This window comes from Schistocerca serialis, chromosome 2 (assembly GCF_023864345.2).
Source record: "Schistocerca serialis cubense isolate TAMUIC-IGC-003099 chromosome 2, iqSchSeri2.2, whole genome shotgun sequence".
NCBI classification, from domain to species: domain Eukaryota; kingdom Metazoa; phylum Arthropoda; class Insecta; order Orthoptera; family Acrididae; genus Schistocerca; species Schistocerca serialis.
The window spans coordinates 405813147-405841000 of record NC_064639.1 but is presented as its reverse complement, the minus strand read 5'-3'; the positions used below and the strand labels follow the sequence as shown (position 1 = coordinate 405841000).

The following is a 27854-nucleotide window of genomic DNA, read 5'->3' as shown; positions in this document are numbered from 1 at the left end:
GATATGCGATGTGTATGAATATTTGTCGTCTTACTAGATTATTTTATTGACCTGTAATTGACGTCAAGTGTTCTTGAAAGGAGGTCACTGCAAAGCAGTCCTGACTGTTATTGTGTTCTTAAACGTGCAGTGTTTTTCCCTCGTGGCAATCTGATGACTCAGCTTGATGTTTAAAGGAACTTACAGTTGTACTTCTCGTCCATGTCTGAGACACGAGTCACGAATTAATATCGTAAATTGTAGCCAGTGCCCAATTACTTTAGTAGGATGAATTTTCACATTTGCGTTGGCTTTGATTTGCCATGTCGGCACTAAATTATGTAACGCAATTAATGTGGCCTTATTCGTTAACGAGTGTTTAATGGATGTTTAATCACGGTATACTATTCTCTTAAATATCAGCCTTAAATTAAAATTATTCTAGATTGTGTTTTTGCTGCAGTGACTGAATATGTATTTATTGTAATCCAGCGGCTCACGCAGCCTGTTTCAGCATGTACTGTATACCAGTGTCTCAAGGTTTCTCCACAGAGTTGACATGACTATGAGATGCTGAGCCGATTGAAGAAGTCTTTCGACGACTCTACCAAATGCACTAGGAGATAAAAATTCACTATTTTAGTTGTAATTTTGTTTTACGACCTCAAGTTTTAACAAAAATTTTTTTAAAAGATTCCTTGGTGTTGAGAACCCTGCTGACGCCTTTAGATTGTTATTTTCTATTTAAAGAAGACCATTCCCGATCTCTCCGATCTCTTGGGGAGCGTGGCATTAGAATATATATTTGGGAGGGGGTTGTACTGTATTGTATTGTATTGAACTGGGGACCAAGAAACGACGGAGAGGCTTCGTCCCCGCCGTAGCCTTAGTGGTACACAACCTCACAACAGGCTACAGCACTCCACTCACTCCTGCTGCTTAAGCAGGGCCGCCACACATCCGCGACATTCTTCCTTGGCCGAGGTGGGGCGCCAGCCACAGTTCCACTCACCTGTACTGAAGACAGTTTATAGTGATTTGGACGTAACGGTTGTTTAGGCACTCCTTGAGTGTCAGCTTTCAGGGCTTCCAGAGGTCTCTTGACGATTAACCTGATTAAGTAGGACCTCAGCCATTCTTATTGCCGTTCTACCAGGGCTAAGTTCAGTTTTAATAAATTAATTTTTCTTTAGATGTATATCTGGGTATTTTCTCTAAGGTAGCGCAATTTAATTTAACTTACATCCCAGTTTTAAATCAACAAGGAATTATTATTTATTGAAATCAAACCGAAAGTTTCTATTTTAAGGGCTTTGTTAAAGGACGGCTCATGTCCTTTGTCATCTGAAAGTAAGTTTTGAAATTTGTACAGTGCCTTATTTAATACTGTGTTTTTATGTTACCCTGGGGCATTTGCGTATTGGTAATCCATCAGTTCTAAGTTATTGCTCCTGTTAAAATTGTTAATCATTTGTATTATAAAAACTTATAAACTTTTATAAGTTCAAAAAATGGCGCTGAGTACTATGGGACTCAACCGCTGTGGTCATATGTCCCCTAGAACTTAGAACTACTTAAACCTAACTAACCGAAGGACAGCACACAACACCCAGCCATCACGAGGCAGAGAAAATCTCTGACCCCGCCGGGAATCGAACCCGGGAACCCGGGCGTGGGAAGCGAGAACGCTACCGCACGACCACGAGATGCGGGCAAACTTTTATAAGTGACTTATTATTGGGGTAAGTGCTCCGTTTGTTACAGTGTATTTCTTACGTTATATTAAATTTTATGACAAAGTTTATGTAATTTTTAACGAACACTGATTCATATTGTGTATGTATTAAACCAATGAATGAAGCATTAGAAATCCCTCAGGCCCAGCTCTTCTTGTAAAGTCTTGTGGCCATATAAGAGGCCGTAAGTTCCCATTACAGACACAACGACCGACCTTTACATACCCTTGAAAGTATTTTTGTGTTGTAACTGCAAAGTTACCTAAATGCTTCAAAGCGTTGAAAGAAGTGTGTTGTCACTTTAATCGCACCAGTAAAATAAATAATAATACTGAGTTAATGTGTTGGTTCCACTTTATATTACCCCTAAACATTTCAACGAAGCTATCTCATTCACATTTTTGCCAGTAATTTGTTAAGTTGATGCTGTAGGGTTTTTTCTCCTTGTTACAGACGTTTAGTTGTTGTTGTTGTTTTGATCTTCAGTCCACAAAATGGTCTATCCTGCGTTGGCCTCCCGCCTCTGTATAGCTATTGCAACCTACACCCATTTGATCCTACGTCGTGTAGTCTAACTTTTCTCTCCCTCTACAATTTTTTCTCCGACACTTTCTTTCATTTCCAAATTCAGTATCGTTTGACGTTTCATGTGTTCTGTCAAACGATGCCTCATTCAGATCGAGTCGCGTAATAACACTTCTTTCTCCCCTATTAGAGGTAATACCTCTTTATTAGCTATTCTCTCTACCCACCTAATCTTCGTAATCTTCACAATTTTTCAGCTGTGCAGATTTCAAAAAGTTTTATTCTGTTCATGTCTACATTGCTTATCGTCCATGTTTTACTTCGATATAAGGTTTCGCCATAGAACGATGTTCAGCAATGACTTCCAAAATCTTAAATTTGGATTAGATGTTAAAATATTACTTTTAGAGAAACGTTTTTCTTGTAATAGCCAGTCTCGGAGTTTATTTGGACACCGTCAAGGAGCAGACCTGTGTGTCTCCTGGTATTAATTTCAAACGTTGTTTAACTTCTCGTCTCCATCGTACAACTTTCTCCTTTCTGATACATTAATTATACACTGACGGGATAAAAATCGCAACACCAAAAAGTAGTTATACAATATAAACAAAAGTCGGCTATCGTATTTCTACATCTGAAAATGGTCTATTCAAATTCCGCGCCAGTCGCATAACACTCGCGGCAATAGCGCCAGTATGAGGATGCAAATCAGGTTTGCTTTAAACACACACTGTAACGGTGGAGGGCGTTAGTTACCTTTGAGATTGACGTGGTGAGTTCATGTTAGTCAAGAATGGCTTTAAAGCGACAAAGACGCCATAACCGACACCTCACTGAGTTTGAACGAGAAGCTGGATGTTCATTCTGCGCTACCGCAGAAAGACTGGACAGGAATGTAGCCACTGTACATGATTGCTGGCAGCGGTGGGCACGAGAATGTATGATCGCAATAAGGTCCCGCTCCGGACCGCCACGAGGCACTAACGAGATGGAAGACCATCGTGTTCGGCGTATGGCTCTGGCGCGCCGTAGTGCATCTGCAGCAGCAATTTGAGCAGCTGTTGGCACCACAGTGACACAACGAACTGTTACAAATCGGTTACTTCAAGGACAGCCTCGAGCCAGGAGCCCTGTAACTTTCATTCCACTGATGCCAAACCATTTGCAGCTACAGTGGTGTCAAGCGATAGCTCATTGGCGGAAAATGTGGAGGTATCTCGTGTTTTCTGTTGAAAGCTGGTTATGTCTTGGTGCCAGTGATGGCCGTGTGTTGGTCAGGAGGAAGCCAGTTGCGAGGCTACAGCGAAACTGTGTCCGTGCTAGGCACACTGGACCTACAGCTAGTTATGGTCAGGGGTGTGATGTCGTATGACGGCAGGAGCACTTTCGTGATTATCCTACACACCCTGACTGGAAATTTGTATGTATGTGTATGTATTTGTATTCGACCTACTGTGCTGCCATTCAGAGATATCATTCCAGGGGTGTTTCCCAACAGGGTAACGCTCGCCCACATACTGCAGTTGTAAACCAACATACACTACAATGTGTCGACATGTTGCCTTGGCCTGCTCTATCACCAGATATGTCTCCAATCGAGCACATATGGGACATCATCGAACGACAACCCCAGCGTCAGCCGCAATAAGTATTAACCGTCCCTGAATTGAGCGCCCAAGTGCGACAGGCATCGAACTCTGTGCCGCAAACTGGCATCCGGCACCTGTAGAACACAATCCATACAAGTTTGCATGCTTGCATTCAACATTCAAGCTGTTACACCGTTTATTAACGTAATAGCGTTTCATATTTGCAATGGCTTATCCCACGCTTACATTAACAACTCATTTTGCAATGTTAATCACTTAAATACGAGGGTTGGAACTTTAATAGTGGCAACTATTTATTTACAGCTCGTACAAAATAAATATGTGTTTCAAAGTTTTACTGACCTTCAAAGTAGTCATTAGTATTGTGTGTAACCCGTTGCCAGCGATATTGAAGTCCTAGGATACTCTTAGCAGTGCCAGTTGTGTTGACAGTTCGAGCGGCGCGGTTTATTGCCTGACGAACTTGTAGCAATTCTGAAGCGAAAGCAGTGAAGTGTTTCCTTCAGTTTAGAAATCGAATTTAACTCACGAGGGCTTAAATCAGGGGAATGCAGTAGGTATAGCACTTAGTAGCCCCATCAGTCAAACAAACCAGTAACAGCTTGCACTGTACGTGCTTGACCATTGTCCTGCAAAATGACGGTCAGGTCCTGCAGAAAGTGTCATCCTTTGTGTCTCTATGCTGTTCATTTTTGGAACACAACCTACGACTAGCTTAGAGACAGGATTGATGACACTGTCTGCAGGACCTAACCATCATTTTGTGGGACAATGCTCAAGCACGTACAGTGCAAGCTGTTACTGATTTGTTTGACTGATGGGGCTACTAAATGCTGGTTCTAGGCGCCACAGTCTGGAACCGCGCGACCGCTACGATCGCAGGTTCGAATCCTGCCTCGGGCATGGATGTGTGTAATGTCCTTAGGTTAGATAGGTTTAAGTAGTTCTAAGTTCTAGGGGACTGATGACCTCAGCAGTTAAGTCCCATAGTGCTCAGAGCCATTTGAACCATTTTACTAAATGCTATACCTACTGCACTCCCCTGATTTAAGCCCTCGTGAGTTCAATTCGATTTCTAAACTGAAAGAAACACTTCACGGCATTCGCTTCAGAGCTGCTACAAATTCATCGGGCAATGGACTGCGCCGTTCGAACTGTCAACACAACTGGCACTGCTAAGAGTATCCTAGGACTTCCACATCGCTGGCAACGAGTTAAACACAATGTTGGTGACTACTTTGAAGGTCAGTAAAACTTAAGACGTATTTGTTTTATACGAGGTGTAAATAAATAGTTGCCACTATTAAAGCTCCAATCTTCGTATATTACCTAGACAAATCTCTTCCCGAAATGTCATTATTCTTCATTAATTATTTTTTGATGTTGCGACTTTTCTTTCCATCAGTGTTGTAGGCGGGAGGCTACACCTTTCTCGCACTCCTTTGTCAATGTTTATTGAGTCTGACTTCCCTTTCCTTGTACTTATAATAATTTTTCGGAGCTGATACGGATTTTTTATTACTTGCAATAGATGTGTCGGATTCTTTCGTTTGTCAGTGATGTTTCTAAGCTGGCTTCTAGTCAATCTATTCAAATGGCTCTAAGCACTGTGGGACTTAACATCTGAGGTCATCAGTCCCGTAAAACTTAGAACTACTTAAACCTAACTAACCTAAGGACACCACGCACATCCATGCCCGAGGCAGGATTCGAACCTGCGACCGTAGCAGCTCCGTGATTCCGGAGTGAAGCGCCTAGAACCGCTCGGCTAAAGCGGAGTCAGTCTATTGAAAGCCTTTTCATGACCTATGTATGCGAAGCAAATCTGCTCGTTGTACTCGTCTTATTTCAATTAACTATTGCACGAAGCGTAGTTGTGGAACTTGTGTTTGCAAAAAAGTTGCATCAGCTACGGAACTGCAAATAGAATTATGCGAAAATCGTAATGAGTGTGATCGTAAAGACCATAGTAACAACGATGATGAATGTGATACATGACAGCAACAGTGGTGCCAACAGTTGAGACCCCCGGCGGGCACACACTTGCCTGCTTGGCGCTGCAGGCGCGCTTCAGCACCCTGGTGATGACGCCGGGCCCGTTGTGGCCCCACTGGTCGCCGCGGAAGTGCTGGCTGAGGTCGGCCAGGCAGGCGGCGGCGAGCGCGTGGCCCCGGCCGTCCGGCGAGAAGTTGAGCACCCCCGCCGCCACGTCCGTCGCAGACTCCGCGCCCGCGAAGTTGCTCATCCCCTCCAGCGACCTGCAACACACAGACAGCCGCATGTCGCTGCAGAACTCGCTACCGTACACTTACCACACTACCACTTGTAAGGGGTCCGTAGGCCCTTACTATGAGTTTGCACTCGGCACAGGTCGATAGGGCAAACAATCGATAGTGTCGTGTTGCGAGAGCGAGTGTAAAGTTGAGTCAGTTCCCAGGTTGCGGGCCGAGCCGTGTGGAGGCCTGTTGCTGTAATGCAAGGCTTTACCGACAAAGGGAGTGGCCATCGCCGCGGTTTAACCCCTTTGTGTTAGAATAATACGGGGAAAGTGAAGAAGTTAATTACGAGAGTGATCAGTGATATTTCTGTGCCGATATTTTGGTTTCGCGTCTACCGCGACATTTCATTATTACAGCATTTGAGAAGGACAAAATAGAATGTAACAACTACGTAGCAGTCAAATCCGATTGCCAGCCCCATTAGGTACACGGTCACATTAATTAATATTTATTTGGGCTGCTATCAGATCCCGATCGAGCGGGATAGGTAAATCGGACTTGTTACACCCTTGGCTTACCGTGAAAGGACAAGTGCAATTTTCGGACGAATCGTAATGAACAATAGGTAATTTTACCTTGCTTAACGCAAGAAAATATTTTTCAATGTCGGATCGAGACAGAGCATAAACTTTCAAATCGCGACAAGAAACAGTGCATTTTTGAACAATACGAAGTAATAGCATCTTACGATTGTGAATAAACTGTTTTTTCTCGCCATATTAGATAAGAATAATAGTGTCAATAAACTGTGTTATAATGTGCAAACGCGTAAATCCGCACGAAAAACTGTGAAAAGTGAACACTAAAGGAAGACACGTGTGAACAGTACTATAGCAAAACGAACTAAGAATTCGTCATGAAAGCCTTAAAGAAGTTTTTAGTGGTAATATTTTGACTGAAATTGCTTTTTGAATAGTGAAAATCGGACAGCTTCAAGAGGACCCATAAACTGTTATGCGGACGACAATTCATGTGACGACGCAATTGTTGAGTGACGTCACGCAGACCCGTGTAGCAGTTGCGACAAAGAGCTTTGATCTGAGAGGTGATTTCACACGTCATCCCAACTACCTGTGCAAGGAGTAGGTCAAGCGCAGACGCACTACACCGAGCGCCGACCCGGCATCTAGCGGCCGAACTACAAACTACGCCCGCCTGCAGCGCCACAGAGCGGCGGGCTGAGAAATACGGCGTCCCGCCACAGCGAGCAGCGCGACTTCGAGACACCGAGCACCGTCCTGGCATCTAGCAGCCGAACTACAAAGTACTCCCGCCTGCAGCGCCACGGAGCGGCCGACGGAGAACTACGACGACTCGCCACAGATCTTCAGCGCGACTTCACGCGGCTCAGGCAGCAGTACAGCGCCACGCCCACTTCAAACGTCAAAACATCGTGACTCGTGGTAACGTTAGTTGGTGAGTGAAGTGGCCTGGTTAGCATAGCATTAAATTGCAGTGTACAGTCTTCGCGGTAAATAAACAATTGTAAACTGAATTGCACATTAGGAAAAAGTGCCCAATTACAATAGTTTCCGAAAAGTTTGCGAAACATACTCTGAAATATAGCATACTTATTTATGCATACTGCGTTGTCTAAATGGTAATTATACAGATATGCTCATTGTTTTTGGGGATTTTACATTTATACATTGTATGAGTGGTGTGATTTATCTTATTTAGAACATTTTACATAAACTGTGTATGTGAAAATTACTATTTGAAGTTGTTAGGTTTTGAGAGTTGTTATGTTCGGTATTCATACGTATTGTATCATTTTGGGATTAACTGAAAATACTGCAGGTACTGTTTGATTAGTTTCATGGTAATTAGGAGTGTTTTGGGTTACTAGAGGTTATTTTGTATTACTTGCCTGTGCATTAAAAATAAACCAAACATGTCTACTGAAGATAAGCAGGTTTGTGAGGCAGTAGTTGAGAGGAAAGGGATAGGACAGGAAGACAGAGATGATTCAGGAATCAGTGATTATGGATTGTCATTAGAGAGCCCATTAGCGCATTCAACTAGTTATCCCGAGACACCGGGACAAACGACGAGAGATAAGCCAGTTTCAGAGGGTGCAGATATGTGGTCGATTTTGGCAGCCTGGCTAAAAGAAACTAGAGAAGAGGGAAGAATATTCCGAGAATCATTAGAGAAAGGTCTCAGAGAATCATTAAAGGAAGATTTACAGGAAACTAACGCATCATTAGAGAAAGGTCTCAGAGAATCATTAAAGGAAGGTTTACAAGAAAATAACGCATCATTAGAGAAAGGTTTACAAGAAGCTAGAGAAAGGGAAGAAATATTCCGCAAATCATTAAAGGAAGATTTACAAGAAACTAACGCATCATTAGAGAAGGGTTTACAAGAAGCTAGAGAAAGGGAAGAAATATTCTGCAAATCATTAAAGGAAGATTTACAAGAAACTATAGCACAAGAGATCAAAACATCACAGATGAAGATGGAATGTAATCTGAAGAAGGAAATGCAGGAGTTACAAGAACGACTGAAGATGGACATCGACGAGAGAGAGACGAAGCTACAGAAGAGCATAGACCAAGTCCAGGGAGACATGGAGAAGATGGAAGGAAAGTTGACAAAAAAGATAGAAGACGATGTTGAAGAAACTAAAGCCGAATTGGGAGAAAGGATCGCCGAGGTGACGCAGATACAGAAACAATGCAATGATGCAGTTAAGGGGATAGGAGATAGGCAAAACCAACTGGCTGTCAATCTGAGAAATGCTATAGCCGTGCAACGAGAAGAGGATAACAAGAGGGTTGCAATGGAGGTCAGGCAATTACAACAGGGAGTGCAGCAATTGGAGAGCAAGACAGAAGAGATTGATAAACGAATTAGCAATGCCACTTTAACCGTTGGGGAAGGTAGAGTCGTTACCTTGATGAGCAGTGATAATCGGTACGTCCAAAATAATACGGGGCAGAAATTTAAACCGAAAGGAGGGTTACACCCAATGATATTTATGAAATGGTTAAAAGGAGTTTTCCCAACACATTTTAAAGACTCAGACAAGATTCAGTTTGCAATAGATAGGATGGAAGGTGAGGGCTTCACTTGGGGAGTCAAGAAGAAGGAAGGGACTACTAGTTATGATCAGTTTGAAGGAAAATTCTTGAAGAAATACTGGTCCAAAAGTCATAAGTGTGCAGCACTTGAGAACCTACTACACCGCAAGTCACTTAGTACATGGAGAGGAACGTTGAGAGAGTTTGCCGAACATTTGTGGGAATTGAACGAGACCTTGGAACAACCCCTGAGTAATGACATAATGATATCAGCGATAAAAAGAAGAATGAACCGGAGAATACAAGAAACTGTATCCGGGAGCCTAATTAAAGATAAGGAGGCCTTGATGGAGATACTGGAACAGTTAGAATCTGTTCGACCACAGGAGCACAATCAAGCTAATGATCAAAACCGAGAGGGAAGTAGTGACAAAAGGAATCATTTTAATCATTCATCTGATTATAGAGGAAGAGGTGGAGGGACCGGAAAACTGAAGGACACTCCAGGTGAAGTCCAGTCAAGAGTGAGAGCTACCAGGACCCAAATAAACCTACTAAGATATATTTAGGACATTTAATTGTTGAACGGACATTTTGAAAAAGGGGAATGTTTATTTGCATTGTATTTTCTGATGTATTATAACTAGAACTTCATATTTCATATCGACGATTACCTGAGAATGGGTGTAAAACCTGTAACAACTAATTTGTAGTATAATAATTCATATGTCATGTGTTCACGTAATAATTTTTGATTGTATGTTGTGTGTGTCATTCAATATGAACTATAGAGAACTATTGCTGCTTGATAAAAAATTGAAATTTAGACAATGCCATGTTTATGAGATGTAATAACCTTTTGTAGAATATTATTGTGGAGGCAGCCCACTACCGGAGTCGAGCGATTATTTGGTGAATTGTAATTTCGTTAATTATTTACACTGTAACAACTCCGTAGCAGTCAAATCCGATTGCCAGCCCCATTAGGTACACGGTCACATTAATTAATATTTATTTGGGCTGCTATCAGATCCCGATCGAGCGGGATACGTAAATCGGACTTGTTACACACTATTTCAGAAAATTTCCGTTATTTATTTATTTATCGTGTGATGACAGAGAAATACAGACAACCATTTACAACAAATACACTACTGGCCATTAAAATTGCTACACCAAGAAGAAATGCAGATGATAAACGGATATTCGTTGGACAAATATATTATACTAGAACTGACATGTGACTACATTTTCGCGCAATTTGGGTGCATAGATCCTGAGAAATTAGTACCCAGAACAACCACCTCTGGCCATAATAACGGCCTTCATACGCCTGGGCATTGAGTCAAACAGAGCTTGGATGGCGTGAACAGGTACAGCTGCCCATGCAGCTTCAACACGACACCACAGTTCATCAAGAGTAGTGACCGGCGTATTGTGACGAGCCACTTGCTCAGCCACCATTGACCAGACGTTATCAGTTGGTGACAGATCTGGAGAATGTGTTAGCCAGGGCAGCAGTCGAACATTTTCTGTATCCAGAAAGGCCCGTACAAGAGCTGCAACATGAGTCGTGCAATATCCTGCTGAAATGTAGCGTTTCGCAGGGATCGAATGAAGGGTAGAGCCACGGGTCGGAACACGTCTGAAATGTAACGTCCACTGTTCAAAGTGCCGTCAATGCGAACAAGAGGTGACCGAGACGTGTAACCAATGGAACCGCATACCATCACGCCGGGTGATACGCCAGTATGGCGATGACGAACACACGCTTCCAATGTGCGTTCAGCGCGATGTCGCCAAACACGGATGCGACCATCACGATGCTGTAAACAGAACCTGGATTCATCCGAAAAAATGACGTTTTGCCATTTGTGCATCCAGGTTCGTCGTTGAGTACACCATCGCAGGCGCTCCTGTCTGTGATACAGCGTCAAGGGTAACCGCAGCCATGGTCTCCGAGCTGATAGTCCATGCTGCTGCAAACGTCGGCGAACTGTTCGTGCATATGGTTGTTGTCTTGCAAACGTCCCCATCTGTTGACTCAGGGATCGAGACGTGGCTGCACGATCCGTTACAGCCATGCGGATAAGATGCCTGTCATCTCGACTGCTAGTGATACGAGGCCGTTGGGACCCAGCACGGCGTTCCGTATTACCCTCCTGACCCCACCGATTCCATATTCTGCTAACAATCATTGGATCTCGACCGACGCGAGCAGCAATGTCGCGATACGATCAACCGCAATCGCGATAAGCTACAATCAGACCTTTATCAAAGTCGGAAACGTGTTGGTACGCATTTCTCCTCCTTACACGAGGCATCACAACAACTTTTCACCAGACATCGCGGGTCAACTGCTTTTTGTGTATGAGAAATTGTTTGGAAACTTTCCTCATGTCAGCATGTTGTAGGTGTCGCCACCGGCGCCAACCTTGTGTGAATGCTCTGAAAAGCTAATCATTTGCATATCACAGCATCTTATTCCTGTCGGTTAAACTTCGTGTCTGTAGCACGCATCTTCGTGGTGTAGCAATTTTAATGGCCAGTAGTGTATAAACATTTCTACACCGAAGCGGTAAAGAAATTGGTATAGGCATGCGTATTCAAATACAGAGATATGCAAAACAAGCAGAATATGGCGCTGTGGTCGGCAACGTCTATATATGAGAATAGGTGACTGGTGCAGTTGTTAGATCGGTTACTGCTGCTGCAATGGACATTATATTCGACATGTTAGTGATCATTCATTGTATCTGCCACTACGCTAGTGTTTAAAGGCAGATCAGTGTCAAGCGTCATACTCCTGCATAAGTATCGTAAATCTTCTTTCAATAAATCGTTCTGATATATTGCTAATCGTTGTTGCAAATATTCTGAAGTAAGGGGTTCTATTCCTGGCACAATTATTTGTAGCCAGTTGCATTTGGCGAACGGAAGGCTGTGAAGCAGGGTGGCACCAAATTGCGACCATGGTTCAGGTTGTACACCGAAGAAGCAATGAAGATGTGTGAAATAAATTCCAGACGAAGTATAAAAGTGTAAGGAGAATAGATAACCTAGCATTGCTCAGGTTCGTAATTGACGCAGACCTTCTGGTCGGAAGTGCAGAAGGCTTGAGAGACCTGCTGAAAGGAATGTAAAAACATACTTAGCACGGAATACGGCTTAAGCATAAACAAACCAAAGAGTGATAAAAAGGAGAAGTTAGTGAACGCTACGGCCTCCGGAAGATACGGGACATAGCCATAGACACAAGAACGTCGAGGTGCCTAACACTTAGATGCATCAAAGTTAAGACCAGCCTAAAACAGACGGTCCATCTATCTGATGCTTTCGCCATATGTCACTCAAATGTTTCCCAAGTGGACATCCATCCGCCGAACGCAGATATAAGGCGACACACGCCTCCACTCAGTCCGCAGTGCACTGTATTAACAGTACCCCAAGACGGCATCAGGACCATATCTGGAGTCGCCTCGAAGAACGGCCAAATTGGACACTCCGCAAGTGATCGCAATTATGGTCCACTGGATTCAGGACCAGGCCAGAGTTAAAGAAAGATCAGTGCAAGTCAACACTGAACTAGTGCCACGCATCATCTTCATGCTATAATCAAGCAATGTAACGATCCTATAAACAAATTACTGCAAATTGTTGCTAATATATGGATCCATAGATGTAGCTCAACCCTACAACCCTATCTGGACCTGCGACGAAGCTGTATAGGTGTACATGCAAGCAAGCCGCATTATAACAGCGACAACTTTCGGTGGTAGAAGATTCTCTTCCCATCATATAATCGCGTCTGACGCTAAGTATACGTGGTAAATACAACACTTAACATCGAGAAAGCGTCAGACAATAAGTGGATGAATAGCGAAGCACAGCCAGCACGCTGATAACAGGGAACTTACAGTATATAAACAATAATGAGCCAGAACAGTGTGACCATAACCCACCCCGATACTGAATGCTGCCTGGTGACGTTGTGGGTACGTGAATCGACAAAGACAGAAAATTGTAAGTAAATTAGAGACAAATGGAGAATCATTCTAGAGATGATACGGGCCACAAATGCGGATAGATGGTGTGATTCTGTGATGATGTTACAAACCTTCAGGCATAATGGAGAAGCGTAAAGGTATCAATTTGAGGTAAAGAACCCTGGTCCGGAAACTTAGGATTTTCGGTCTCTCTTACATCGTAATGTGCACCGTTACCTGTCCACGATCATGGGAAATTACCTGTAGGTACTGGAGAGTATTCAGCGGGAATTCTGTATGTCATAATTAGGGTTCGCAAGCTCGGGCTCTTAGTTTGAACGCTGCGCGAGGGTAAGGAGGAACTTGAGTAGATTTTCGTTATACCTTTCGACTCGGTCGTATCCCTTACTGAAACTGATACATTTACCCTTCTCCGTCATCGCTCAAGATTTGTGACGTCATCACGGAACCACCTTCAGGCCATTTCCAAGCACAGTCGGTGTCGATGTTTTCTACAATGATCCCGTTATTAAATGGCGGATATAGGCTTCCTCAAAGCGAGCGAGGCCGCGCCAGCGTTAGAATTGAAACCATTACTATACACTTACTGTGTATAGTAATAGCCACCTTTATAACTAATGCTACGTTACAAGAACATACGCATGCAGAACTGGAAGATAATGTCATAGAAATTGAACTGCAGTGGAAGGTAGGAAGACTGCGGTTTAACCTCCCGTCGACAACGAGGCATTAGAAGTGGAGACTTGATGGGATATGGTTACGAACTTTTTTCTTTCCTTCCCTATGTTCTTCTCTTTCTTCTGCCCATATTTCACCTGTGTTTTTGTTTTCTCCTGAAAGATTTTGAAACATTTTACTTTTGTTTGAACTTCCACTGTTTCTTTCTCTACTATTTCTAAGGCTTCAGTGTCCAAAGTTTTTGGTTGTATTATTTTACGTAGATATTCGAATTTTGTAGCCTTTCTCTATTCTTACATAATCAGTTTCCATCTATTTTGGCGCCTCCTTCGCATTTGTCACATGTCCTGTTTTTCAAAAACACACATAAAGCCTGCTTTTGAACTGTCCCTTCTAGGTGATTTATATGCTTGTTGCATCCTCTATAATTCATCTAAGATGGTATGTTCATTTGAAAAAGCCAAAGAATCAGTTATCAGATTATCCCCTTTTCTTCAAAATATAGTGTTTTTAAATTCCTTTTTCTTCTGTTCTTTTCCTGCATTCCCTGGGTACATTTTCTAGTCTACCATTCAACAGCAGTGGTGACAATCCATCTCCTTGTCTTACACCAGTTTTGATCTCAAAAGTCTTGGAGGGTGCATTTTGGGTTTGTTAGAGAGTTTTTTATGATTGTCACTGATTTGTTGTCAGCTTCCAATCCTTTGAAGATGTTAAATAATATTTCTATGTCAATCGAATTATATGCTTCTTTGAAGTCTACAAATGTTACCTGAATGCTTTGGGTCCTCATTCTTCGCACACGATTATAAACTTGAGATTTTAAATATGTTTCAAACAGAATCTTCCTTTTCTAAACCCTCCTTCATACTCCCCCAACTGTTGATCCATTTGATTTTCCAGCATGTTTTGCACGCCTTTCATGTTTGTAAGTCCCAGGAAGGAGGGGAATTACTCTAATTGTGACGTTAGTTTTCTTTTATTTTCTTTTTTTGTGGAGTAGGTAAATTAATACTGTTTCCCAATCTTATCGCATAGTCTCCGTATCATTAAAGATATTTTGGATTTCGGCCATGCTAGGGAATTTTATGTTTGTGCAAGTGTATCGTGGGTTACTTCTGGAATTTACTTCTCTACTTCCACTTTTATATTAGTGTACTATTTGAAGAACCTCCGGATATGTAATTAGATTCAAGAAGAGATTAAAGCCTTAATAAAGATCGGTGAAACAAATGCTTCGACAAAAATAAATAAATAAATACATATTACGATACACAAACCTCCCAACTCAACGAACACCGAAAACACACATAACAGAAAGTCCCTCTCATGGCATGACATAATATGACATTACAATAGATAAATCAAATTAAAAAACCATGTATGCTGCCGAAACATTGTCCGTCACCAAACAACGACCCAGCTGAACGGCTGGAGATCCAAAAGGGAAGATATTAAGAAAAATTCTTGGTCCCAATCCCAAAGTAACAAACTAATTCACTTTAAAAATAAAACCCTTTACCAAACCATCGAAAAACTCTGACACAATGAGAAAAAGAACTGATGTTTATGCACATATTCTCAGATTAAAAAAAAAAAAAAAAAAAAGGATTTGGCCATTTCCGCAACACCCTCTGCCCCCAGGGGCTCGCGGTTCTTCCATGAGTTCATGTATGGCGCACCTAGGGCCCTGAGCTATTGCAACCTATTCTTCATTCCCCAGGCTGCATTTCCTTCACCGTGTCCCTCTCTCCCCATTCTCACTCCATCCCCGCTGCCCCCTGCTCCCCCTCCCTCGGTGTTCTTATGTATGTCCATCTGGCTATACACCTGGTTCCCTGTATTATTTGTGGGTTTGTTCCCCTTGTGTGTTCTCTTTCAACCTTTCTGGCGTTTTTGGACCCCCTTTATGTTTGAGCCCCACTTCTAAATTTTCTGTCTTTAGTGTGATCCATTTGGGGAAGAACTCCCTCCCTAGCGTCTACAGCATGTAATCCCCTCCCGGTTTCCTTACCTGCCACTGACCCCTCTGCCACACTAGGTTACCAGCATGTGGCCAGTCTATCTGGTGGGGCTGTTATGTACCCATCTGGCTGAGCACCTGACAACACAGGGGTCAAACTACTGATACCTGAGCTGTTGCCTCCCTATGTACGTCAAGGAGTGGTTGCTTGTCATCCTGAAGCATCAGAACTCCCAGCAATGGCTACCATGCTGGGTGGCTGGGTGGTGCCCATGGGGAGAGCCCATGATCAGAGAGGGTGGTATCAGGGTGAATGCTTGGTGCATGAAGCTTATCAAGCGGCAAAAATCTGGCCATTCTAAAATGGCCGTTTCTTTGAGTGGTATAAGAACATTGAATGCTGCAGCCTTACCTTCCCTGGCTACACCCTGGGAGGAGGGCCAGGCTCTGTCTTGGGATGAAACGCTTTCCCCAGTACCTGGTCTGTACTAGGATTCACTGCCACAAAGCTGTCGTTTTTTGTTGAGACTATCGAGGACAAGTTTGGCGAAGTGGAGTTTCTCAGTAAGATGTAGTAGAGCCCCCTGTTGATCAAAGCTTCTTCTGCCACCCAGTCTGCAGATCTTTGTGCTTGTGATCATTTTGGCGATTTCCCGGTGTCTACTACTCCTCACCACTCTCTGAATATGATCCAGGGAGTGATTTTTCATAGGGACTTCGTCCTCCAAACTGATGAGCAACTCCATGCTAATCTGGAGTGATCCGGTGTTCATTTTGTTCAACATGTGTAGAAGGGTCATAAAGACATCAGCACCTATACCGGCACCTTTATTCTGACTTTCGAAGGAGATACTCTTCCAGAGAAGGTCAAGGTTGTGTGTTACCGATGTGACATGAAGCCATATGTCCTACCACCCTTGAGGTGCTTTCGGTGCTAGTGTTTTGGGCATATGTCTTCCCACTGTACGGCAGACCTTCTGTGTGGTGACTGTGGACACCCACTCCATGAGAGAAGCCACTATGTGTCAATTGTCATGAGCGCCACCCTACACTCTCGCTAGACTGCCCAGCTTATAAGAAAGGAAAGAAGATACAAAAGTCTCTGGATCATCTGTCTTCTACTGACCCTCATTAAAAGTATGACCGACTCCACCCAATGTCTTCTATTTTTGCCTCTGTTACATCCTTTCCCCCTCTGCTTCTTCCTTACCTCAGTCCCATCCCCCTCTCCTCTCCCCATCCACTTCGGTTACTACGCCCTCCCCTCTGGATGTCACTACCCTTCCCTGGCTGAAGAAATGTCCCTCTTCTTCGGTGCCTGCTCCCAGCATCTCTCAGACTGGAAGTCTGCTACCACAACTCGGTCATGGGACACACCAGCTGTGTGGCCCAAGGTTGCCCACTCTCTTTTGGATCTGGATCTTGCAGAAGCCTGCTCTCCCTCTGTGTCCTGTCTTCCTCAACCTCCAAAAGAGGAGAAGAAGAAGTCCTATGAAAAGGTCCCTCCCTGGTGCCCCCAGAGGTGTCATCTCCCCATCACAACCTGAATCTGACATCTTATTCATGGATATCACCCATCGCCGTTGGTGATGTGTGGTAACCCATTATTCACTACTCATTTGGATACTTGCTCTGTGATCATGCAGTGCAACTGTAATGGCTTTGGGGCCCCTCTCGAATTTTATTCACCATTTCCTAACCCACTGGTCGGCCAGAGTGTGGGGTGGGTTGGTCCTGTTGTCAGCTCTCTGCCGACCTAGGAGAATGGCATTCCACTGGCCTCATCATTAAGTGTTTTTCTTTTTCTAATTGCCATTAATGGACTTGCTCCCACTCAGTGACCTCTGCAGAATGACAGGTCCAGGGTGCCATCTGGCACGCTTCCACTTGGATACTCTTTCACGGTTTTCAGTTTTCTGTCCTGAAGTCGAGGGTGGTGCACTTCTGTCGCTGAACTACAGTCCACCCTGATCCTGAGCTCTACCTCGATGCCCAAATCCTGACTGTGGTTCCCCAGTTCTGTTTTTTGGGTCTTCTTTTTTCAATAAGCTTACTTGGTTGACCCATATCCATCATCTGAAGGTTGGCTATATTCCTAAACTCAGTGTCCTTTGCTTCCTTGCCCACACCCCTTCGGGTGCAGGTGATTTGACTCTTCTCCACATTTACCAGCCATTGGTTCTGTCCCATCTGGAGTATGGCTGTCAAGTTCATGGTACAGCTGCCCTTCCACATTGCCTTTCACACTATCCCGATAGTCTTCCATTTGATGCTGGGAAACCTCCGTTTTCGATTCAGCAGTCCCAGCTGCTGGTTTCCTATGCCATCACTATCTACTCTTCCCCTCCTCACCCTTCCTATCCTAATCTTTTTGTGGCTTCAGGTCGTCACTGGCCCTCTGCCCATCCTTGATTAGGTTTACTGGTTGGGCTCTACCTCACTTCTGTCCACCATGAGTTCCATCTCCCCTCCATGTCCTCTTCCCCACATTCTCTCCTGATCACCCCTTTCATTAGTTCCTCGGCCACAGATTCAAATGGATCTTTTCTGGGGACTGAAAGCCTCCATCACTCCAGTGGCGTTCCACTGTTTGTTCCAAATGCTCTTAGGGAAGTTCTGGGATGCCACTGCTTTTTACACCGATGGCTCTAAATCTGTTGATCATGTGGGATATGCCTTCACGTCTTCTATTGGCCTGGAACACCATCTCCTATCAGCCACATGTGGGGTGTTTAATGTGGAATTGATGACCATCTAATGGGCCCTCTGTTTTATCAAAGAGTCCTCCCTCACCTGAGTTTTGTTATGTATGGACTCAATGAATGGCCTTCAGGTTATCTCTTGGTGTTTTTCCCGCCACCCCTTGGTCTCTGTCATCCCCAAACTTCTCGCTGATCTTGGTGATGCTGCTTGTTTTGTTGATTTCCTTTGGGTTCCTGTTCAAATGGCTCTGAGCACTATGGGACTTAACATCTATGGTCATCAGTCCCCTAGAACTTAGAACTACTTAAACCTAACTAACCTAAGGACATCACAGGATTCGAACCTGCGACCGTAGCAGTCACGCGGTTCCAGACTGAAGCACCTAGAACCGCACGGCCACACCGGCCGGCGGTTCCTGTTCATGTAGGTATCCCAGGCAACGAACTTACTGGTCATCTGGTTGGGAAGAGGAGGGGGACCACCTACCCCCTGTTCTCCATGACCCTTCTGACGTCGGATTTACAGCTTTACACCAAATCCCTCTTTGCTTACTCATGGGAAGACTATTGGGATGCTTGTCTAATAAACTTTGTGTCATTGAGGAGATTCCCACCATGTGGCGTTCTTACTTCTGCCTCTCCTGGTGGGAATCTACCATCCTCTGCTGTCTTTGTATTGGTCATACTAGGTTAACCCATGATTTTTACCCCACACTGAGCCCCCCCCCCCCTCCCCTGTCCTCTATGGAGCTGCGGGGCTCCACTCATGGTGACAGACATTTTGCTGAACTGCCCACGCCTTTTGGCCCTTCACACTAAATATGTCCTCCCGCCTCCTTGTCTTGGATGTTAGCCGACGACCCTTGCATGGTTACATCTGTTCTTGGTTTTCTTCATGAAAGTGGTTTGTACTCTCAGGTATAAGCCCTTGAATCTTCCTCTGGAACTAGTCTCTCAGTTAGAGTAGGCCTTCGTTATGGAGGCCTTGACCTTGCCTCCACACCAGCCAGGTTCCCCGCATATTTTCCCTGTATTTTTGTCTGGTCTGTTGCGCTGTTTCTTTTCTCCTTTTCTTGTGTCTTCTTCCCCTGGTATTGTCTCCGTTGTATCGTGATAATGGTATGTTGTGGGTGTTGGGAGGGGTTGGTGGTGGTGCTGGTGCCACACCACACATAGTGTTTCTGGGGCACCCCTGCTCTCCCCATTTCCATCCCCCCCTCCCCTCCTGTTCTTTCCTCTACCTGCTGCCCTGACGTCCCTTTTCCCTCTTTGTTTGCACGTTGACTGGTCTGTGCTGTTTGTGTTGCTTTCTGCCATTCTAGTTCCTGGGACCAATGACCTTGCTGTTTGGTCTCCTCCTCCAAATCAACCAACCAACTTCCACAACAAAAAAACCAACCAACTTCGTTCAATAAAACGAAGAAGGACTTGGGGAACTCCAAATTGCTGAAAATATGCTCACAGATAAAACAGTAAAAAATAACGAAAGACAATAAAGAGCGGTTCCAAGTCAAAATGAAAACCAAAGAGACAATCCAAATCTCTGAAGAAGAAAGGAACGTAAGATCAGAACGAATGAAACAATACTGGGCTAATTGAAAGGGACAGAAAATTAAAAATTGATTGATTTAACATATCCCAAAGCAGTATGAAAGGAGAAGAAGCTACATAAAGTTGTGATATAATAGTAGTAAAGATGGATCTGGTGTGTAAGCGATGTTAGAGTAATTCTGTATCGAAATCAGAAATAAGGAACCGTTTCTTGATGACTTACAGTTTTTTAGAGGATGGATTTCTTTCTTACTGTAACCATTGAGGCATAGAGAATCACTGTCCATGCTCGAAGAAATTCTGGAGCTCCTTGAGAAAAGGATGAGTCACTTTATCTCGTATCTGTCCGACGTCTGATGAGCGAGTTTTTCCTCACCTATCTTTCTTCGCGGCTCATTTAACGGCGTGCAAACGTCCGCTCGGCACTGCCAGCCGGCGCGGACAACAGGCAGGGCGGGATACGCCCGGCCTCGACTGGCCGGTCGCGTAGTTTTTGTGTCGCGAGGCCTTGCAGAGGTCTGCAAGCAGGTGAGCGCCTCAGCTGGTGCGCGAAGGGAGCGGCAGCTGTCTCTTACGTAACCACACCAGTACCTTGAGGGGAACCAGTTACGCACGGTCGCTTTCTTACCAAGCTAAGCATGCTCAGAAGAACCAGCACCAACACGGCTATTTGTCTAGGAGATGCAATCTGATCTTCATTGCTGCAAGAGCATTCGTCAGTAGAAGTACATAATCCTTGAAATTTTGCAATAGTGCACGGCCGGGAAAAAGTTAGTACACCCTTTTAGAGGTTTCCAGTCCACCCAAGATTTACTGTTGCAACAGTACATATGTTGTTGTGGTGGTCTTCAATTCTGAGACTGGTTTGATGCAGCTCTCCATGCTACTCTATCCTGTGCAAGCTTCTTCATCTCCCAGTACTTACTGCAACCTACATCCTTCTGAATCTGCTTAGTATATTCATCTCTTGGTCTCCCTCTACGATTTTTACCCTTCACGCTGCCCTCCAACGCTCAATTTGTGATCCCTTGATGCCTCAGAACATTCCTACCAACCGATCCCTTCTTCTTGTCAAGTTGTGCCACAAACTCATCTTCTCCCCAATTCTATTCAATACCTCCTCATTAGTTATGTGATCTACCCATCTAACCTTCAGCATTCTTCTGTAGCACCACATTTCGAAAGCTTCTATTCTCTTCTTGTCCAAACTATTTATCGTCCATGTTTCACTTCCATACATGGCTACCCTCCATACAAATACTTTCAGAAACGACTTCATGAGACATATCTATACTCGATGTTAACAAATTTCTCTTCTTCAGAAACACTTTCCTTGCCATTGCCAGTCTACATTTTATATCGTCTCTACTTCGAACATCATCAGTTATTTCCTCCCCAAATAGCAAAACTCCTTTACTACTTTAACTGTCTCATTTCCTAATCTAATTCCCTCAGCATCACCTGACTTAATTCGACTACATTCCCTTATCCTCGTTTTGCTTTTTTTGATGTTCATCTTATATCCTCCTTTCAAGACACTGTCCATTCCGTTCAACTGCTCTTCCAAGTCCTTTGCTGTCTCTGACAGAATTACAATGTCATCGGCGAACCTCAAAGTTTTTATTTCTTCTCCATGGATTTTAATACCTACTCCGAATTTTTCTTTTGTTTCCTTTACTGCTTGCTCAATATACAGATTGAATAACATCGGGGATTGGCTACAACCCTGTCTCACTCCCTTCCCAACCACTGCTGCCCTTTCATGTCCCTCGACTCTTAAAACTGCCATCTGCTTTCTGTACAAATTGTAAATACACTCCTGGAAATTGAAATAAGAACACCGTGAATTCATTGTCCCAGGAAGGGGAAACTTTATTGACACATTCCTGGGGTCAGATACATCACATGATCACACTGACAGAACCACAGGCACATAGACACAGGCAACAGAGCATGCACAATGTCGGCACTAGTACAGTGTATATCCACCTTTCGCAGCAATGCAGGCTGCTATTCTCCCATGGAGACGATCGTAGAGATGCTGGATGTAGTCCTGTGGAACGGCTTGCCATGCCATTTCCACCTGGCGCCTCAGTTGGACCAGCGTTCGTGCTGGACGTGCAGACCGCGTGAGACGACGCTTCATCCAGTCCCAAACATGCTCAATGGGGGACAGATTCGAAGATCTTGCTGCCCAGGGTAGTTGACTTACACCTTCTAGAGCACGTTGGGTGGCACGGGATACATGCGGACGTGCATTGTCCTGTTGGAACAGCAAGTTCCCTTGCCGGTCTAGGAATGGTAGAACGATGGGTTCGATGACGGTTTGGATGTACCGTGGACTATTCAGTGTCCCCTCGACGAACACCAGTGGTGTACGGCCAGTGTAGGAGATCGCTCCCCATACCATGATGCCGGGTGTTGGCCCTGTGTGCCTCGGTCGTATGCAGTTCTGATTGTGGCGCTCACCTGCACGGCGCCAAACACGTATACGACCATCATTGGCACCAAGGCAGAAGCGACTCTCATCGCTGAAGACGACACGTCTCCATTCGTCCCTCCATTCACGCCTGTCGCGACACCACTGGAGGCGGGCTGCACGATGTTGGGGCGTGAGCGGAAGACGGCCTAACGGTGTGCGGGACCGTAGCCCAGCTTCATGGAGACGGTTGCGAATGGTCCTCGCCGATACCCCAGGAGCAACAGTGTCCCTAATTTGCTGGGACGTGGCGGTGCGGTCCCCTACGGCACTGCGTAGGATCCTACGGTCTTGGCGTGCATCCGTGCGTCGCTGCGGTCCGGTCCCAGGTCGATGGGCACGTGCACCTTCCGCCGACCACTGGCGACAACATCGATGTACTGTGGAGACCTCACGCCCCACGTGTTGAGCAATTCGGCGGTACGTCCACCCGGCCTCCCGCATGCCCACTATACGCCCTCGCTCAAAGTCCGTCAACTGCACATACGGTTCACGTCCACGCTGTCGCGGCATGCTACCAGTGTTAAAGACTGCGATGGAGCTCCGTATGCCACGGCAAACTGGCTGACACTGACGGCGGCGGTGCACAAATGCTGAGCAGCTAGCGCCATTCGACGGCCAACACCGCGGTTCCTGGTGTGTCCGCTGTGCCGTGCGTGTGATCATTGCTTGTACAGCCCTCTCGCAGTGTCCGGAGCAAGTATGGTGGGTCTGACACACCGGTGTCAATGTGTTCTTTTTTCCATTTCCAGGAGTGTAGCTTTTCGGTCCGTGTATTTTACCCCTGCCACCTTCAGAATTTGAAAGAGAGTATTTCAGTCAACATTGTCAAAAGCTTTCTCTAAGTCTACAAATGCTAGAAAAGTAGGTTTGCTTTTCCTTAATCTTTCTTCTAAGACAGTGCATATAGAGTACATGAAATGATTACGTTTAAAGATCAACAGCACAACAGGTTCTGAGGTTGAGAGGTTCCATGCCCTCTTTTGCATATCGCCTGTCATTTTCATCAATTTTTTTTAATGTTCTATGTCATTGCACGGTGGTCCGCCCCGGTAGCTGAGTGGTCAGCGTGACAGACTGTCAATCCTAAGGGCCCGGGTTCGATTCCCGGCTGGGTCGGAGATTTTCTCCGCTCAGGGACTGGGTGTTGTGTTGTCCTAATCATCATCATTTCATCCCCATCGACGCGCAGGTCGCCGAAGTTCAGTCTGCTTTCGGCTGCGGTGGGGCGAGGACGTCCGCTGCGCCTCGCCGTGCGCGACCGTGAGCGCTTGCTTGTGTTTACCTTTTCGCGGCGCGAGTTGTATTTGTTCCAAGTTCAGTGCGATTATGGCACACACATGGCGCCACGATACGATCAAAATTACTTTCCAACCAGATCACGCGCGTCCTCGAGCCTATGAAATAGAACAGTTCATACGCGACGATCTACGTTTAGATCCGGCGACTGTCGTCGGAATACATTTTTCTATAACGGCGAGCGTGGTTTATGTTAAAATGACCAGTGCAGAGGTCTGCGCGACAGTGGTTTCTAAATACTCGAACTCTCTCCGGTTCAAACATGCTGACGGGGATATCGGTGCAGTGACGGTGGATCATGCAGGCATGGGCCTAAGGACTGTAAGAGTTTTTGAGCTCCCCTTCGAGGTCCCAGAGGAAGTTGTCAAGGACGCCTTTCGACCATATGGCAATGTTATCAGCCACGTTGCAGAAAAGTGGCAAACTTTCTCGACGTATAAGGTCTACAATGGTGTGCGCCAAATTAAACTTGAGCTCAAGAAACATGTGCCGTCCTATTTGAACATCGGTGGCTGCCGTGCAATCATCATGTACGACGGTCAACCGCGTACCTGTTCCGGATGTGGGCAGGAAGGCCATGTTCGATCGAGCTGCTTACAACGTAGAATTACGCAGATACCAGTGGGAGACTCTGTTTCCCCGACGGGGACGACAATCCTGCCCCTCACGTACGCTCAGACGACGATGCGCACCATAGTTGAGGACGAAACGGGCACTCAGACACATCCATCGACGCCAGAAGTACCACGGGAGGAAGAGGAAGGACCCTCGGTGACTACCCATATGTCGCCCCCTCCACAGCAACAACAGCAGCAACAGTCCCACGGACTCCAGACGCAACATAACATTCAGAACGCGATGGACGTGGACGCGAACATTGTCCCGACCGCGGCTTTCCTAGCGGAAGGTGATACGACGCTGGATTGCCTCCCACATTCGGATACGGATGTCCACGTTCGAAAGCAACGTTCGCCCCGACGACGCAAGCGACGTCGGCGGACCCCGTCTGACGATTGCCTCCTACACACGGCCGGTCAAGAAGGTGACATCTCATCAGACAGCATGGATTCTGCGCCTGCTGAGGATCTAAGTGGTGTAGACGGTTCACTTGCCCATACTACGAGTTCCCAGTTACTTCTTGCACCACAAACGCGGCAGGTCGCGTCGATGGATGGCGATCCGTCTACCTCTACCAAAGACGACGTACGTGAGAGAGATTTAGGTGCCGATCAGCCACACAGCATCGTGTTGCACCCACTGTGGTCGGACGATGTTGAGGAACTTCCTGAAGAGGGCACGGGTGACAGGGGAGGGGGCGGCATTGGGGATGCCACTACTAGCGTGAAAGACTCATAATTTGTAACGGGTTTGGTGGGTCCGGCATCTCTTGCGGTTAGCTTTTATTGCCATGGCGTCTACCCTAGGTGAAGAGGCTAGGCAGCACACCTTTCGCCTTGCCACAATCAATATCAACGCGATAAGGGCACCACACAAACTGACAATGCTACATCGCATGCTTGATGCGGCGGACATCGACGTGGCCCTCTTACAGGAAGTATGTGTCGCTAGTTTCCCTGACTTCTACGGATATACCGCCCACATCTCCCACGCCTCTTCTACCGATTGTGGTGTGGCTGTTCTGCTACGGGACGGTTTGGCGGCTACGGACGTACTGTACCTACCGAGTGCAAGAGCCATGGCAGTAACTGTCAACGGTGTACGACTCATCAATGTATATGCCCCTTCAGGATCAGGGAGACGGAGAGATCGGGCCCGCTTTTTTTCGGAAGATATTACGCGTCTATTTATGGGCCACATAGACGATGTGGTGATCGGAGGAGATTTTAACTGTACATTATCTCCATCTGATCAGCAGCCACATCACGTCCCGTGTGCGGAATTGGAAATGCTAGTGCGTGACCTCCACCTGATTGACACGTGGCGCCACATCCATGGCCCAGCTCCTGGTTACACCCATTATACGAGCCATTCATCAAGTCGGTTGGACAGGATTTACGTCACCAGCACCCTTTCGACGGCGACGAGAGGAGCAGAGCTCTGGCCCGCTGCATTCACCGACCACACAGCCTATATTTGCACCATTGCCCTCAAACCTGCACGTGTGTGGCGCAGTAGGCCTCCCTGGAAACTGAACGTCGCCCATCTGGACGAGCCGGCATGTACAGGTGCTGTCGAAGAGTCGTGGAACGCGTCCTTACGGCGTCGTGGTCGGTACCGATCGACCCTCAGATGGTGGATTGAATGTGCGAAGCCTGCTCTTAGACGCACCTTCATGGCTTACGGCCGAGAAGCAGCGGCATGGAGGAGGAGCACGGAAAACTTTTATTACACCGTCCTACGGGAATGTCTTGCTACGGAGCCCTCACCTGACAGGCAGATCACAGTCAATCGCGCGAAAGCGCAGCTCGTCTCCTTAGCACGCCATCATTTACAAGGCGCTGTTATACGGTCGCGTGCTCCAGACATGATACAATCAGAAAGGCCATCTATGCACCACGTGCTCATAGAACGCAGGAGGCGCCGTAGGGCACTGGTAACCGACATGATAACCGACGACGGTCGACACGTGGCAGAAGAAGCAGATATAGCAGAAGCCTTCTATGGGCATTACGCTCAACTTTATTCAGCAGTGCTCCCTGATATGGCGACGGTAGACACCGTTTCAGCACATGTCCACGGTACAGTTCCACCAGACATGGTACCGACTTTACTGGGAGAAGTGACAGAAGAGGAAGTGCTCCACGCCATTGGTAAAGGTGCTCCTCATAAATCACCAGGAATCGATGGGTTACCATTAGAGTTCTATCGAGCCTTTAAACAACTGTTGCTACCGTGTTTGATTGAAATTTGCCAGGAATTGATGTCCCCGGGTATAACATTGCCTGCACCATTCTTGGAAGGCCTGATTGTCCCCATCCATAAGCCGAAGGGACGGAATCATGTCCGCGACTATCGTCCCTTAACGTTATTGAACAGCGACTTCAAGATCTTTTCGAGGCTGCTATCAGAACGTATTCGCGGCACACTATTGCACGTCTTGTCCGGCGATCAGACGTCCTTGGGAGGACCCAACAACATCAGAACTGCGTTATGTCGTTACAGAGATCTCATCTCCCTTGCACGGGTGAGACGTTTGCCGGCAGCCCTTGTGTCTATCGACTTTAGCCAGGCTTTTGACCGTGTGGGCCACACTTTCCTCACGGCCGTTCTACGGCGCATGGAATACCCCGACCCCTTTATCACAGTGTTGACACGCCTACTACATGGTGCAACTTCTCGAGTTCTTGTCAATGGAAGACTGACGGCACCCATGCCGATCCGCCGATCAGTACGACAGGGATGTCCATTATCAACATTGTTATTTGCATTGGCCTTAGAACCCTTGTTGTGTGGTCTCCGAGACAGGCTCACTGGGATACAGTTCGGCGGCTCCATCTATCGCTGCACCGCATATGCGGATGATTTGATGATCGTCATACGAGGAGCTGACGATATGGCCGCAGCTTTGGACTGGATTGGAACCTACGGTACAGCTTCTGGTAGCCATATCAACGTTGACAAGTCCGTCGCCTTGAGCATCGGGATTGGGCTACCGCAGGAACACATTGCCCCCTTACGCTTCAGTGATACTGTACGCTGCTTGGGCTTAGATTTCATGAACGACATGCGACGCGCGACGACGCTCAATTATCGACGCCTTCTTAACCAAATTAGGGCCGGAATTGCAAATCAGCGGTTGCGATCCCTCAACATCGTTCAGCGGGCGTATTATGCCAATGTATACCTTGCGTCCCGCATACCGCATGTCGCCCAAACGCTACCCATTCCGAAGCCCTTGGCTCGTAGCATTATGGCAGCGCTGGGATACTTCGTCACCACTGGTATGTTACTGAAGATCAGATACGTATCTCTTACCCTCCCCAAGGACAAAGGTGGTCTCGGCCTAGTTAACGTCCATGATAGGGCCATTGCCCTCTATGTTAGCTCACATTTATGTCT

At 46.0% G+C, this 27854-nt stretch overlaps 1 protein-coding gene across 1 annotated transcript in view; it reads right to left on the bottom strand.

Annotated features, from left to right (window-relative positions):
- Positions 1–27854, bottom strand: part of LOC126456024 (lactosylceramide 4-alpha-galactosyltransferase-like) — a 398100-nt gene that overhangs the window by 94458 nt on the left and 275788 nt on the right. Inside the window, exon 2 of the mRNA XM_050091779.1 lies at positions 5898–6108. Within this exon, the coding sequence (XP_049947736.1) occupies positions 5898–6108 (211 nt within the window). The remainder of the gene's footprint in view (positions 1–5897; positions 6109–27854) is intronic.